The 14,540-nt window shown below is 43.0% G+C and overlaps 1 protein-coding gene across 2 annotated transcripts in view; it reads right to left on the bottom strand.

Moving 5' to 3' along the window:
* tafa5a (TAFA chemokine like family member 5a) overlaps positions 1-14,540 on the bottom strand; it is a 182,243-nt gene that overhangs the window by 112,691 nt on the left and 55,012 nt on the right. The window contains exon 1 of one of the 2 annotated variants that reach the window (XM_034112340.2): positions 8,827-9,471. The exons of the other annotated variant lie outside the window; for it this stretch is intronic. Within the exon in view, the coding sequence (XP_033968231.1) occupies positions 8,827-8,917 (91 nt within the window). The 5' untranslated portion in view covers positions 8,918-9,471. Of the gene's footprint in view, positions 1-8,826; positions 9,472-14,540 lie in introns of those variants that run through there. 2 annotated transcript variants of the gene reach the window in all.

Genomic DNA, 14,540 nt, shown 5'->3' with positions numbered 1-14,540 from the left:
GAGGGTCCGATGGGGCTGTGCATCTGTGTGTATATGACAATTATGTCAAGTCCTGATATGATATCTCGGGTGTACTGTATCTGTCAATGTGTGCCAACCAAATGACAGATGACACTAACGTTTTGGTGTGTGTATGCTTGTTATGTGTCAGGTTATCAAGCTGCTGACATATAGAAGAAATTGTTTCCCGACCACACATATCTCCGTCTTTGACAAGATTGCTTGAGTGATCCGTCAATGTGTGTGTATGTTGTTTAAGTGTAAGGGTGGACTGCATGTGTGTGGCCTCTGCAGCAATATGTCATTATCTCTAGGTTCCCATAAGAACCTGTCGCACTCTGTGTTTGTGTATGTTTGGTGTGTGTGTGTCCCATTGTGGCTGTGTATGCAAATGTCCACAAGTCTGCCAATGTGCCTGTCTACTCTTGGTCGTAGCTTTTATTCACTATCTCTGAGAAAGACTGTGTTCTGAATGTATGAGGAAACTTCACACACACACACACACACACACACACACACACACACACACACACACACACACACACACACACACACCACACACACACACACACACACACACACACACACACACACACACACTCACACAATCTGTTTGATCATTTAGACTTGGAGCTACAGGAATTTGCCTTAGCAATGTACTAAAGCAAACACGAGACAGTGTATATTCGACAAAGGGTATGTGAGCATAAGTCTGCATTTGCCACTCTGACTCTGCATGTTAACGTGCAGGATTTAGCGTCCGTTGTGTTTATCTGCACAAAGAGCGAGGCCGCGTGTTTACATGCCAACGTTGCCGTGCAGATGTGCTCCGAGGCCCATTCACCAACAGGACCTACATGTCAATGTATCCTTCCACTACTGTTTGATTTAAGCAAGGGGCATTCTGTTTCCTGCGTCCCACAAGCCCCATTTCCGTTCAACTCATGTGGTATTATCCTTGGGCTTATGTGGCGGTGCACAAGCTATAATTTATTGTCTGTTCAGCAAGGCAAATGTGCAAGCCTGGCATATTTCATTTGCTGAATACATATCATTATTAAAATGTGATTTTCCTCCACCTTTTTATTGTGTGTGTGTTTCACACTGTGCGCTGGAATGCTATCTAAGGTACGTCTGAGTCATGCCCTAACTGTGAATTTCTTGGTGATAATAACCTCTGAAATATGGAGTAGGGGGTCCGACGTGAGAGCTGAGTCAATGTTATGAAAGGGAAATGATGTGTCACATCACATCAATGCATACCAAATAGTGCGTTACCTCTCATGTGATGAAACACTGTGTTTGAGAAAGCAGTGACCCACCTGCCCCCTTATATATATGAGCTTTAACAGACGGGTCCTTTAGCACCCGTAGCACTGAATCTGGCATAACTTCTCAATTATTGAGTACACTGTTTGCTTACCATATGCATTACTTTTAAGTGTAGACTGTAGCTTTAAAAATTCCCTAGCGTTAGCACTGTAAAGAAACACACATCACGGAAGAAGAAGAAAGCTTTCTGTATTCATGAGTTTGGTTTGAACAGTCCCTGCAGGTATAATAATGAAGTCCCTCTCCCCCATGTGGAATGGAGCGTAATGATTATGATGTCGCAGATTCCCCCCCATGTATCGACAGGGCTGTAAACATAAGCATAAAACTATGTGTAGTAACAAAGTAACTGTAAAAACTAAGGGCTATTAACTGAAGGAGATATGCTAAACAGATGCATTTTGAGGTATAATCACAATATTAACTTAGTTTTTCTTGATGGACCATAACTCTAAAGTGATTTTCTGAGCATGAAACTTTAATAATGTAAACTCAGTTTGTCTTAGCACGTGAACTACAGTACATGACCCATCGATCAATCCAAGACGTTCCGCCTCTGTGTTTTAAATTCCACCCATCACATACTCTTCATTCAAACTACTCCACAGCTTTATGAAACAGGAGATAAAACATGCAATCATTTGAATAATGTTATTCGAGAAAACCTGTTGGATTACAATTCGACACCGTGACGCGTCAATTATGTTGACGAAGATCGCCATAAGTGCAGGAACGGGTCGAGTTATCTCGCTGTGTTGCATGACTAACATCCATGTCAGCACCTCTTCCACGCCATAATGGCATTAGAAGATAAATGAGTGGCACCGCTCGTTATGACCCGTAATGTTATGGCGTGTCCTTTACAGTGAGCTAAACCCATTTCTCTCTCGCAGCGTGAGATGGAGAACAAGGAATTGGAAGCCCACAAGCAATCTATTCAAGGGTGCACCAAGCTAAGGGGATGTGACGTGCCAATGTTTTTTGGTGATTTTCATTATGTGTCATTCTATTCTAATTCATTTTCAATTGGGCCATAAGAGTCACCGCCGTAAGCAGTGCAAAAAAAGGCCGGGAACGAGCGAAAGAGGATCTTGGTTTAGCTGCAAGACATCCAGAGAAAGACAATAATGATCTTTATGAAATTGCTTTAGACACAATCTGACAGCCGAGACAAAGCAAGTGGTTGGCCTTGTTCGAATCGATAAAGCCTCCATTAGTTTTCTAAAGAGTAACATGCAATTTGTTTCAGTGGAGCAGCATGGCATCGGTAATATTCCGCCACTTTGACACCAAAAGTTAATGCACTTTGGCCAGCCCTAATGTGAGATTATACCTTCATTTCTATCAAATGGAAATGGAAAACGCTCCGAACGCATCGGATCCATAAAGCATGACCGAGCCTGTTATCATAGTCACCACGTTTGTGTCACAATGGCTGCCAGCGCTGAGCTTCTGTGAAGACTGAAAGGAACATTCTGGATCAGTTGAAATGACTGTGCTCTCACGCACAAAGAAGACCACACTTCTTAAGTAGCTATCGATTAGCCAGATGAACAGAGACTGGCATTGATCTGAGGGATGACCTCATCGCCACCTTTGACACTGCAGGGAAATCGCAAATTGAAAATGCGGAAGGGTAAGCACACTTCTCACCCGTAATTTCCTCAAGAACGTGTAGATGTATCGCACTCGAGCACCCCGGTGGGTCACGGAATCAATAGCCTGGAGGGTTAGTTTATGAAAAGAACGGACAGAGGCTCAGATCCCTTAAGTCAGCACTCTTTGAGCTTGTATATCTTGATGAATACGCTACAAGCTTGGGTTAGATCATCCGAAGGGGATGAACGATCTCTTTGAGGGATGGTCATGATGGACATGTTGCCGGTATTGCAAGAATAAGCCAAGAGGAATCCGCCCTCCTCGGAGGAGGAAAACGCTGATCTGAGAGGATCTTTCTCCCACCAGCTATCATCCTATAGACAAATGGCCTCACTAGTCTCTAACCTCTCAAACCACCTCCTTGTTCTTGTCCCGTGCGTGTGCCAAACACTCCTCCTCCTCCATCCAATCTCGTGCGTGTACATACACTCAAATCACTCATTTATAAAGCTCTATCGCAGTGACCAGAACACATTCCCTGGCTACCTCGTTTAATTAAAGATACAGCTGCAGTTATTAAAACCCCTCAATCCTTAATGCGCTCCCCACACATCAAGGAAATCTAGCAATCTGCACAGGCTTGCTGATCTGTGCCACAAATGTACTGCGTGTGTTTCACATTTTATCCGCAGCATCTGTATTACGTTAATGCGCCCTGAGGATGGGAGACGAAGCAATCGCATGTCCTTGCTGATTCAAGGTTTAACAGAGTAGCTTTAATTCGGTGTCTCGGAGCTTGTAGGGCCTCGGGAGGGTTTTAGGCGGCACTTCATGGGTGAAAGGGCAGGAATGAAGTGTGTTAGGTTGATGTCTTTCTGACATCACTATTTCCAACGGTCTCTCCAGTAAAAAGCTAGAACCTAGAGAGGGTCCTCGCAGCCAGCTTTTCATTAGGGTCTAAATCCAAGCACTGCCTTTGTTATTGTCCCACAGCACTGCCAACAAGCAATCAATAGGACTTTAGGAGAACTGGGTGCAAGAGTGCACACTTTTCTACTGTCCCATAATCAATAGGAACTGTGAAAACAGTGCAATGAGTGAGTATTGGGAATAACACACACACACACACACACACACACACACACACACACCACACACACACACACACACACACACACACACAGATGAACAGTGCCCCTAGACGCAGGACTCCAGGGGGTCGTTTGGAGTTGGATTACCTTGTAAAACCACCACAGGTTTCTGCTGCAACTGTGATTGATTCATCGAAGTGAATTCATTAACAAACCCTTTAAGTAATGAATCAATTACACAATTGATTAATGAGCATCGCCCTCATGGATTACGGTTGATACTGACCATTAAAGATAAATTGTGCCCAAGTGAAATCAGTTTACAGCAGATTACACGCGGATGAACGCTTACTTGGTGCTATTGCTGTGAGGGATTTCACTTCGCTGAGGATTTGTAAAGTAAAGCAAGGTGATCGTGACACTTCTGTGTGCCAAAAGAGTATTACTGCAGCATTCAAAACATGCTCACAATCTGTGGGGCTAAATTCCCTAAAACACCTACTTTCTCCACATTAATATGCATGAAAGAGGAAGACATACTTGAAGACTATGCCTCTCTGAGTCATATTTAAGACTGAGCCTATACTGCAGCTCACACTGGCCTTGACTGTAATTAAACCAATCTACATCTTTAAGATGCAGGTGATGCTGCTACGCCTTTTAACGGCTGCACCTGAAGCGTACTCAGCATTCTGCTCCTTTAGAACAAACACGATATTCCGAGGAGAAGACTAATTGAAACACTCACAGATGGCACAGGGAAATTGGATAGTAAAGGCTGAAATCTGTGCAATAAGAAAAAAAACACTGAAAACAAAATAGTGCAGCATAAAGAGAAAAATATTAAAGAACTGTCAGGGTAACAACAGTTGTGTCGCAGTGCTTGCGTCTGTTCACAGCTTGGCAATTCAGAGAAAGCAAACAGTATATGTTGTCTAGCTCTTTCCATTCCTGTAGAAAGGCTTGGTACGTCTACATGTGAGGGAGAGGCCACCTGACAACATTCTATTGACTATAGAAGTTACTTTATTATTTTGTCCAACCGTTTTTCTTAAGGGGCCCTATGATGCTCATTTCAGGTTCAAATGTATATGTTGTGCCTCTACTGTGACATGTTTACCAGCTGTAATGTGCAAAAAGCTCTTTATTTTTCTCATAATGCCTGTGCTGCAGCACCTCTTTTCACCCTCTGTCTGAAACCAGAGCCCAGTCTGCTCTGATTGGTTAGATGGCTGGCTCTGTTGTGGTTGGTCAACGGCTTAGAGATGTCCCGCCCCATAGCCTATGACGTTGGAGTGCAAGCCAATAGAATCGCCAGTGTTTCATAGTGATGGAAGTTAACAAGAAGTCCAATGGAGGCGTTTCAGGCAGGGAACTTTGGGATTTTAGCCTTTACAAACAATTTACATTAACAAAAACCTATACACTACAAGAAAGGGAAAGCCCCAGAAATGTTAATAGGCCATCTAAAGCAATATTGACAGACAGAAGCTCTTCGGTAGTGCATTGCTTCCTAAACTCTTAAGAATTGACGAGGCTTTCGACACCTATGATTGCCACTTCTTGACCCAAATCTGCCCGAGGCTGCCATGAGCAGAGCTGTCACCCACAGAATGCCATTCTAATCCATATTCTTAACAAATAAATATGAATAAAAAGAAGATCCTCTGGCTAGCCCTTCTCTCTGTGGTGAATTAAAACTGATGTTGGGTCGCTTGATGTCAAGCGCAGTGTATATACATACATATATATACATATATATACACATATCTCTGTCACTTCGGCCCATTACGGCTCACCCTGCGGTTTTACCAGAGGATCAATAACGGCAGTTGTCAGGCAGACTGGCGGTGGGGAGGTAGAAGACATTAAGAGGCCATTGGGGTGTGCAGACACAAGGCTTTATGAATGAATAAAGAAGAGACATGATACGACGGCACTGTAATTCAACTTGTCATTGCCACAGAGATGTGTTAGGCAATATGTTTCTCGTTGAAGTATGAAACAGCGATGGTGTCTACAAGCTAAATGGGCACAGATAAAAGGTAGTTTAGCAGAGGGATTTATCAGTGAGCATCTTCATTACAGCACATGTCTAAAACGTGACTTACTCGTAATGTACTTTGAATTCAATTGTATCTTCTGTCTTTTAAAGTATGCTTTTTTCAGAACCTGGTACACCCTATGTTCAATGGTTAAAGCCAAGATCATTATATTGTATGACCAACCTACAGAGGCAGGTATCAACAAATCATGACATTCATTGAAAGGAATTCATTTGGACAATTTAAACTAATCTTGGCTGATACTGATTTTCTCTTTCTCTCTTCTGTTTGTTTTTTTAACGCTGCTCTTCATAACTTTAATTGTTACCTACAGGGTGCCTCAAGATAATGCTAGAAAATATGTTACAATAAAAGTGTGACAACCTTACCTCATTTCGCCGAACAACACTCATTATTTCACATCATCCTTCCTGTGCCATCTGGATCCACCAGAAACCAAAAGACTATTCCATGAACCTGTCAAGACTCTTTATTGCCATGTGACAAATATCTCGGCCAATGAAGAGCAAAATGGGATTTGCTCCATTGCCTGAATTATTGAAGTGGACAGTATGAGAAATTGATGGCGCAAAATTCATCCACATTCCCTATGCATAATGTTTTAATACGTTTCCAATCCCAATCCGCCCTCTCGGCATCCTCATTCCTCATTGCACAAGTCACATTATGCAAGGATGGCTGACACAATGAGGTGCACGACTCCCAAAATACACTCGCCGCTGTGTTGGGCAAGTGGCATAGGGGTGACAGTTTGCTTCTTTGGGAGCCAAAATCACCATCCTGGAAGTGCTACTAGCTAGCATGATGATGATATAATGATAAAAGGATATCAAGCTACATTCAGATATACCACCAGGAATAACACATGCATGTAAACACACATGCAGATGAGAGGAAAATCTAAAAATACATGATTTATTTGCCTTTTGTTCGGTATGTGACTCCCATTGGAGAGGCTTGTGTAGCACAACCCTGATGTTTTAATGAAGGCATATGTGAGCGAAGATTCAAAGGGTTTCTGTTATTTTTGAAGGTCCCTCGTGCATGCCTTTCATTATTCTCACCCCCCAAAAGATTGTCACTAATGCGGTCCTTTGAATTCATTTTATCAGCTTGTGTTATTAGCACTCACAGCTGGCTTTGACCTTGGTCGCTCTTAGCCTAAAGTGAGCTTATTCTTCAACCCTGCTTTGTGGGCTTTCTCTCTCTCTCTTTGACTCCATCTCAATTTGAACCATAATGAACTTTAATCCCAGCCCCACCCCCCACAAAAGGGAACAGCTATTCGGTTTCCAGTTTGAAACCAAAGAACATGCAGGCTTAGGGAAAAAAAAACACTTTGGTGTAAAAGCACAACATGATACAGACAAACAACGCGGCGAGTGAAGGTCAAAAATATTGCCTTGCCAGTTGACAATGCTGATGGCCTGAATCTAATGAGTCCCTCGCATTAACACAGCCATGAGCAGCACTTATTTTCGTATTGTGAGGTGGCCGCACAATCCTCTCTTTGACCTCTGTGGAAGAGGCTAGCATGCCACAGTAAATTAAAACTCCAAAGGAAGGCTTTGGGACATGTGCCAGTAAAAAATCCTGAACACCCCTTTGTCTCTCATTCTGGCTGACGGACACGTTGTTTTTCTTCTCCCCTCTTCAGTATTGCTGGACATTCTCCTACCCTGCAGTAGTCATGGACTCACCCCGGTGAGGAGAAAGTGTTTGCCACAGCTTGACCTGAATATTTGCCCAGAGCCGGAGGCAGGGAGAGGGGACGGCAGGCCATTCCAAGCCACGCTTCTCGACAAACCGGCACAAAGAGACACCATGACAGTTCCTAAGTGCCAAGCAGACTCTGCTCGCCCTGGGGTATACATGTACAAAGGGAATATTAAGTGCTGTTTTTTGTGCCAGGTTCACACAGTACAGAAATTCCCTGGGTTACACCGTTTGACTTTCATAAGGAGTTTGAGAATAAGTGTGCTCAACCTCTGTGGGAAGATCTCCCAGTGGACAGGTATGATGTATATTGATTATGCTAAATTGCGTCTGGAATTTGTGATGTTTAACACACTGAAACAACAGAGCAGATTGGGTTTATAGAATGTCAGCAAATGCAACTCAATGAATAACCTCCCAAATAACAGCTGCACCACCTGCCACAACGCAGCCATGTCCGCAAACCATAGAGCAAAGCCTCGATTGCGACAAAACAGTGTACTCAAGCATGAGCATCACTGTAATTTATGAAGCGTGATCGCGATTAAAACGTGTTGCAAGAAAACACAATACATTGAACATTAGAAGCACTTGACCTCAATGTTACCCTAAAGCTAGACTCTAGTGCCATCTATTGAAAACGTTTACAACACATCAGTATTCTATACAAACACTGAACTGCATGTCTACTGATTTTTATTTTCTGCACAGCTTGAATTGATGTCTTGCTGAGGATGATCGATTCATCCATTTTTGCTCAATCGATCAGTTTGTGGCAAATTACTTGTTGATAAGGGAAATCACAATTGCATTATGTGCCTCATGTAAACTAGTGTTGTCTGGATTGGATTTTTATTATACAAGAAAAAAGTCGACATTTTCCTACGATTGAGCCGAAGCCACGGAAACTCCGCATTGGAATTATTGTAGCGAAAAACTTAAAAAGAACTACAAGGGAAGGCGATGGCGCATTCAAATAGTGCAAAAGTAACATGTGATTTGGCGGCGTTTTGAGTGATTACCTTCTTTGAGCAGGCGGGAGTGGAGAAGGAGAAGGAGAAAGCAGCAGATCGCTGCTCCGGTCAGTGCCCACGCAACTCGGAGCAGCTGCATCCTGGCGTAGGAAGGTTTGTGGCGGAGCGACACAGCCGAGCAGCGGAAAGAGACACACTCCACCTCAGCTCACAGACACGCGCTGACTCATATTCTGTTGGCCATGGAATTCAGAAATTCCTTCCCTTAATGCAAAATCCTCACTTGATAGTCCAGTTTGGATGTGATAAAGATTTGAGATTCCGTATAGAAAGACAAATACGCGCTCTCGGTGCGTCAGAGTGGCTCCAAAACAGGAGAGTGATTAACGCCCAATCAGCGTCTGAAGGGCTGACATGTTCCCTCACACCACTTCTCTTTCCTTCAAGTAGCAGTCTCCCGTCGGCTCTCTGCGGGTGTTTAGCGCGCGGCAGGTTGGGGAGAGCGGGCTGCGCCCCTCGGTGCGTCTCCGTCTTCGAGTGCGCACGGCGGTCCACGGCGATGCGGCGCGCAGATGATAATCACCGCTCTCCGCTGCATGTTACGCACATCTCTCCCACTGCTGGGGAGGCAGAGGCAAACACTGGCAACCGAGTCGCCTTGCAGCCTCTCTCTCCCTCTCTCTCCCCTGGTTCTCCACTATATTGCTCCGTTGTTCCGTCACTCTCTCTCTCTCTCTCTCTCTCTCTCTCTCGCCCCCTCCTCTCTCTTTCTCTCTTGAATAACTCCAATGCAACCCCTTGCTCTTTACGCACGAGAGCTGCCTGTGTCATGCGTCCCCTTGGTAATCCCTGCTCTTCTGCATGTGCGTTTTCAACATGTTTTGCTCCCAAATCACTGTGGATGGCAATTCCCCCCCCTGACTTTTCTTTGAAGGCAAATTAAATCAAACTGATCTGCGCATGACCTTTACTACCCCCCCCCCCCCCCCCCCCCACACACACACACTTTTTCCCATCAGATTTTGAAGATCAAAACAGTTGCAGGAATGCCGGCACACTTCTCTTTCCTACATTTCCCTGTGTGCTACTCATACAGAGATCGGCTGTTTTTTGTTTTTTGTTATCTCTGCTTAGCTCCAGGTTACGTCACAACTCCCCCAAATAATCTCCTCCAGCTACAGATAGTGCTGCTGCTATGAAAGGATGTTTCCACTGATAAAACAAATGGCACACTGTGGGCTGCAGGTGATCATCAAGTCATGGCCGAGGAGGTGGAGTTGCAGCAATCTTTGACTCAAGTTTACGTATCAATACTAAAACAAAATTAAATTATACCTCCTTTGAAAGCCTCGTTTTTAGTCTTACGCATCCGACCTGGAAAACTTTGCAGCCAATCTTATTTGTTACAGTGTATCGTGCACCAGGTCCTTATTTTTATCAACTTTGGTTCTTAAAACAGACAAAGTAATTATCGTAGGTGACTTTAATATTCATGTTGACGATGATAAAAATAGCCTTACTGTTGCATTTAACTCTATATTAGATTCTGTTGGTTTCTGTCAGAGTGTAAATAAACCAACCCAAATATAATCACACTCTCGACCTTGTTCTGACTTATGGTATTGAAATTGAGCAACTATTAGTCAAACCGCATAATCCTGCTTTATCCGACTATTTCTTAGTAACTTTTGAAGTACTGTTACTAGACTACAAAGCATTAGTCAAAAGCTCCTGCAAAAGCTCCTGCAGCAGAAACCTATCTGTTAGGGCTAAAGCCACATTTAAGGAAGAGATTCCACCAATACTTAACTAGATAGCATGTCTGCATGTAAGGGAGGAAACTTGTACACCACCCCAAATTGATCATGTTGTTGATAGTGCTACAGATGCGCTGCGAATAAAATTAGACTCTGTTGCTCCTTTGAAAAAGAAGAAAATAAAACAACATAGATTAGCTCCATGGCATAATGCCGAAACCCGCAAAATAAAGCAAAAGTCGAGACAACTTGAGAGGATATGGCGTTTCACTAAACTTGAAGAATCTCGTTTAATTTGGCATATCAATGAATATAATAAAGCACTGCGTAAAGCAAGAGCAGCCTACTACTCTTCATTAATAAATTAGAATAAGAATAATGCAAGATTTCTTTTCAGCACTGTAGCCAGGCTGACAGAGAGCCACAGCTCGATTGAGCCTTCTATTCCCATAGTACTCAGTAGTAATGATTTTATGTGCTTTTTTAACGATAAAATTGTTACTCTTAATTAATGACCTCTTGCCTTTGACCAGTATAGTGTTATCAACAGCTCCCGGAAACGTAAGTTCTAATATTACACTAGATAGTAAACTAGAATGCTTTCAGCCATTAACCTTGAACAATTACATTCAATGATTCTCTCTTCTAAACCATCAACGTGCATGTTAGACCCAATTCCAACTAAGCTGTTGAAGGAAGTTTTTCCATTAATTAGCACTTCTTTATTAAATATTATGAATATGTCTTTATTATCAGGCTATGTTCCACAATCATTCAAAGTAGCAGTGATAAAATCGCTTCTTAAAAAGCACAACCTCGATCCAGAGGTTTTAGCCAACTATAGACCTATTTCTAATCTTCCGTTCCTCTCAAAAATTCGCGAGAAAGCAGTCGCAAAACAGCTGTGTGATTACTTAAAAAACAATGATTTATTTGAAGATTTTTCAGTCTGGCTTTAGAACACATCATAGCACAGAGACAGCTCTGGTTAAAGTCACACATGACATTCTAATAGCCTCAGACAAGGGACTTGTCTCTATTCTTGTTTTGCTCTATCTCAGTGCTGCATTTGATACTATCGACCATGATATCTTATTGCAAAGACTAGAGGACTTAGTTGGCATACAGGCAATCAATCAATCAATCAGTGGCGAACCGTCAGGGCCTTCAAGGTATTCAGAGAATACCCTGGAACACTCAGATAAAACAAACAAAAAATCGATTATATAAATAAAATGTATATAAAATGAATAAATGAGAATGGTATCTGTGTTGTTGATCTGTAATATTACAGTGTTACGTTGATTTGTTTGTCCTTCTCGGACTATGCACTACGCATTTCAGTAGAAAAGAAAGCAACTAATCAGATCTTGTTCTGGGTCTCTGGGTAGAATATCCTTCAACCAAGGTATTCTATATCCTTGATCGAATGCCCTGGCCTTTGCACTGAATGAGAGTGTACTGTACGTTTGGACTGACAGTTTGATCAACCAATCATATATTGATTTGTAGCCAATGGGCATATTCTTTCAGAGTTCCCCTCGGTTCCAGGGTATTCTAGAAGGCCCGCTAGTTAACTGGCTCGAGACAGAGGATCTAGTTGAATGCGACGAAGCAATTCATGCCATTTTATTGTTTTTAACGTTGAAATGACAAATGCAACAAGTGAAGATGATGTTGTTGCGGAATTGTTGTGAGTACCCTTTTCAAGACGACAATTCAGTGAAAAGACGGGCATTATAATGCCGCGGAGGGGGGGGGGGGGGGGCGGCAGCGGCGGGGGGTGTGTGTGTCTACAGGAAGGTCCAGTTGTGATAGACACGGTTCGCCACTGCAATCAATCAATGTTTATTTATATAGCCCAATATCACAAAGTTACATTTGTCTCAGTGGACTTCACAGTGTGTACAGAATATCAGTATGACAATACGACACCCTCTGTCCTTAGACCCTCACATCATACAAGGAAAAACTTCCGGAGAAAACCCACAGTTTTAAAGGGAACATGGGAGAAACCTCAGGGAGAGCAACAGAGGAGGGATCCCTCTCCCAGGACGGACAGACATGCAATAGATGCCGTGTGTAAATTGAAAAGATAATACATTTGCAACATAGGTAGTCCAAATGTTTGGAAATGCATGTGTGTATAATAGGAAGATGAATCCACGAGGATATCCATCCAGGACCGATGATCCAGGACCACAGCCACAACTCAAGATCCAGGGCTCGCGATCCAGGACACAGGACCGCAGGATCATCCATGACTCCGGATCCTGGCGTATATAGACACCAAAAAGAAAGACATTTGGGGAAGCTGGGTTAATCGGAACATGAGAGTACACAGGTATAGACAGAGAGAAGGAAGAAGTAAGATGTCCCCCCACAAACTAAGCCTCTATCAGCAAAACTAGAGGCTGAATCTAATCAGCCCTAACTATAAGCTTTATCAAAAAGGAAGGTCTTAAGCGCACTCTTAAAAACGGATAGGGTGTCTGCCGCCCGAACACAAACTGGAAGCTGATTCCACAAATGTGGAGCTTGATAAGAAAAGTCTCTGGCTCCCATTGTACTTTTAGAGACTCTAGGAACAACCAACAACCCTGCATTCTTGGAACGCAATGCCCTAGTAGGACAGTAGGGTATAATGAGTTATTTAAGGTAAGATGTCGCCTGCCCATTAAGGGCTTTGTAGGCGAGAAGAAGAATTTTAAATTCTATCCTGTGTTCTATAGGGAGCCAGTGTAACAATAATCCAGCCTTGTAGTAACAAATGCCTGGATTAGTTTCTCTGCATGGTTTTGAGGCAAGATATGCCTGATTTTTGCAATGTTACGTAGATGGAAGTAGGAGGTCCTTGAAATTGATTTTATGTGGGCGTTAAAGGATAAATCCTGATCAAATATAACACCAAGATTCCTTACAGTCTCACTGGAGGCCAAATTAATGGCATCCATAGTTAGTATATCTTTAGATCATTTGTTTCGTAGATTCTTCGGGAGAAGGGAACTGCTTTAGGCTGGTTTAGGTCCTATCTATCTGAACGCTCTCAGTTTGTACATGTCAACGATGAATCTTCCACGCAAACCAAAGTTAGCCATGGAGTGCCACAGGGCTCAGTGCTCGGACCTATTTTGTTCACATTATATATGCTTCCATTAGGCACAGTGGCGAGCCGTGACTTTTATACCTAGGCCCTCTGACCCCCCCTTCCCTCGAAAGAAAATAAGAGCTATTACGTCACACCGTATACTTCAGCGGAATATCAAAACAGCGGCCCGGGGTGAAAAACGCATCAATGACAGCGACCCTCTACCACACAAAACAACATCATTTATATAAACACCTATCATGACAGGGCACCCACGGCCAAGTAACAATTACAAATGAATGAAGTCGGCACGGCGGCCCACATCGACAATGACTTAGGCCTACCTTTGATGATAAATCACTGAAACACAAAGTCCATCCTCCTGTCCCTTTGGATGAAGCACTTGCGGGTTATGCAGCTGATCCTTTGCCACTCCAGTTTATCATTGTAACTCAATCTTGAAAATGACTCGGTTAATAATTTCGCAACGATGTCACCACTATCACTGACATGAGCCATCATGAACGAACTTATGCTAATCATAAATCTATCCATCATAAATCTATCGATTAGATTTATGATTCGAAAATAATAAAAGTAGAGTAGACATGTGGATATTATCCGGCTGAACACAACGTGCATTTATCTAACAGGTTCGTTTTCCACAGACCTTATTTCGAGCTATTTTCCAAAACCCTCTGGAGAAATCCCGTTGCTTTCTGTCGAGGGAATCCGAGCGCAGCTTACTTCCGGGTTTTAGGACGCGTCACTGCACCACTTGCAAAGACCTCACAGCGGGCGGAACTTGTCATAAAGTCTGCGAAAATAAAGACCGCCCATTTAGAGGGAAGATATGATTGGTCAATTGTACTGTCATTTGACATTACTCTCTCATTGAGTTACTATAGCGGGCCCTC

This window comes from Pseudochaenichthys georgianus, chromosome 23 (assembly GCF_902827115.2).
Source record: "Pseudochaenichthys georgianus chromosome 23, fPseGeo1.2, whole genome shotgun sequence".
NCBI lineage: Eukaryota > Metazoa > Chordata > Actinopteri > Perciformes > Channichthyidae > Pseudochaenichthys > Pseudochaenichthys georgianus.
The sequence above is the reverse complement of the archived record's forward strand: the minus strand, read 5'-3'. Positions and strand labels throughout refer to the sequence as shown.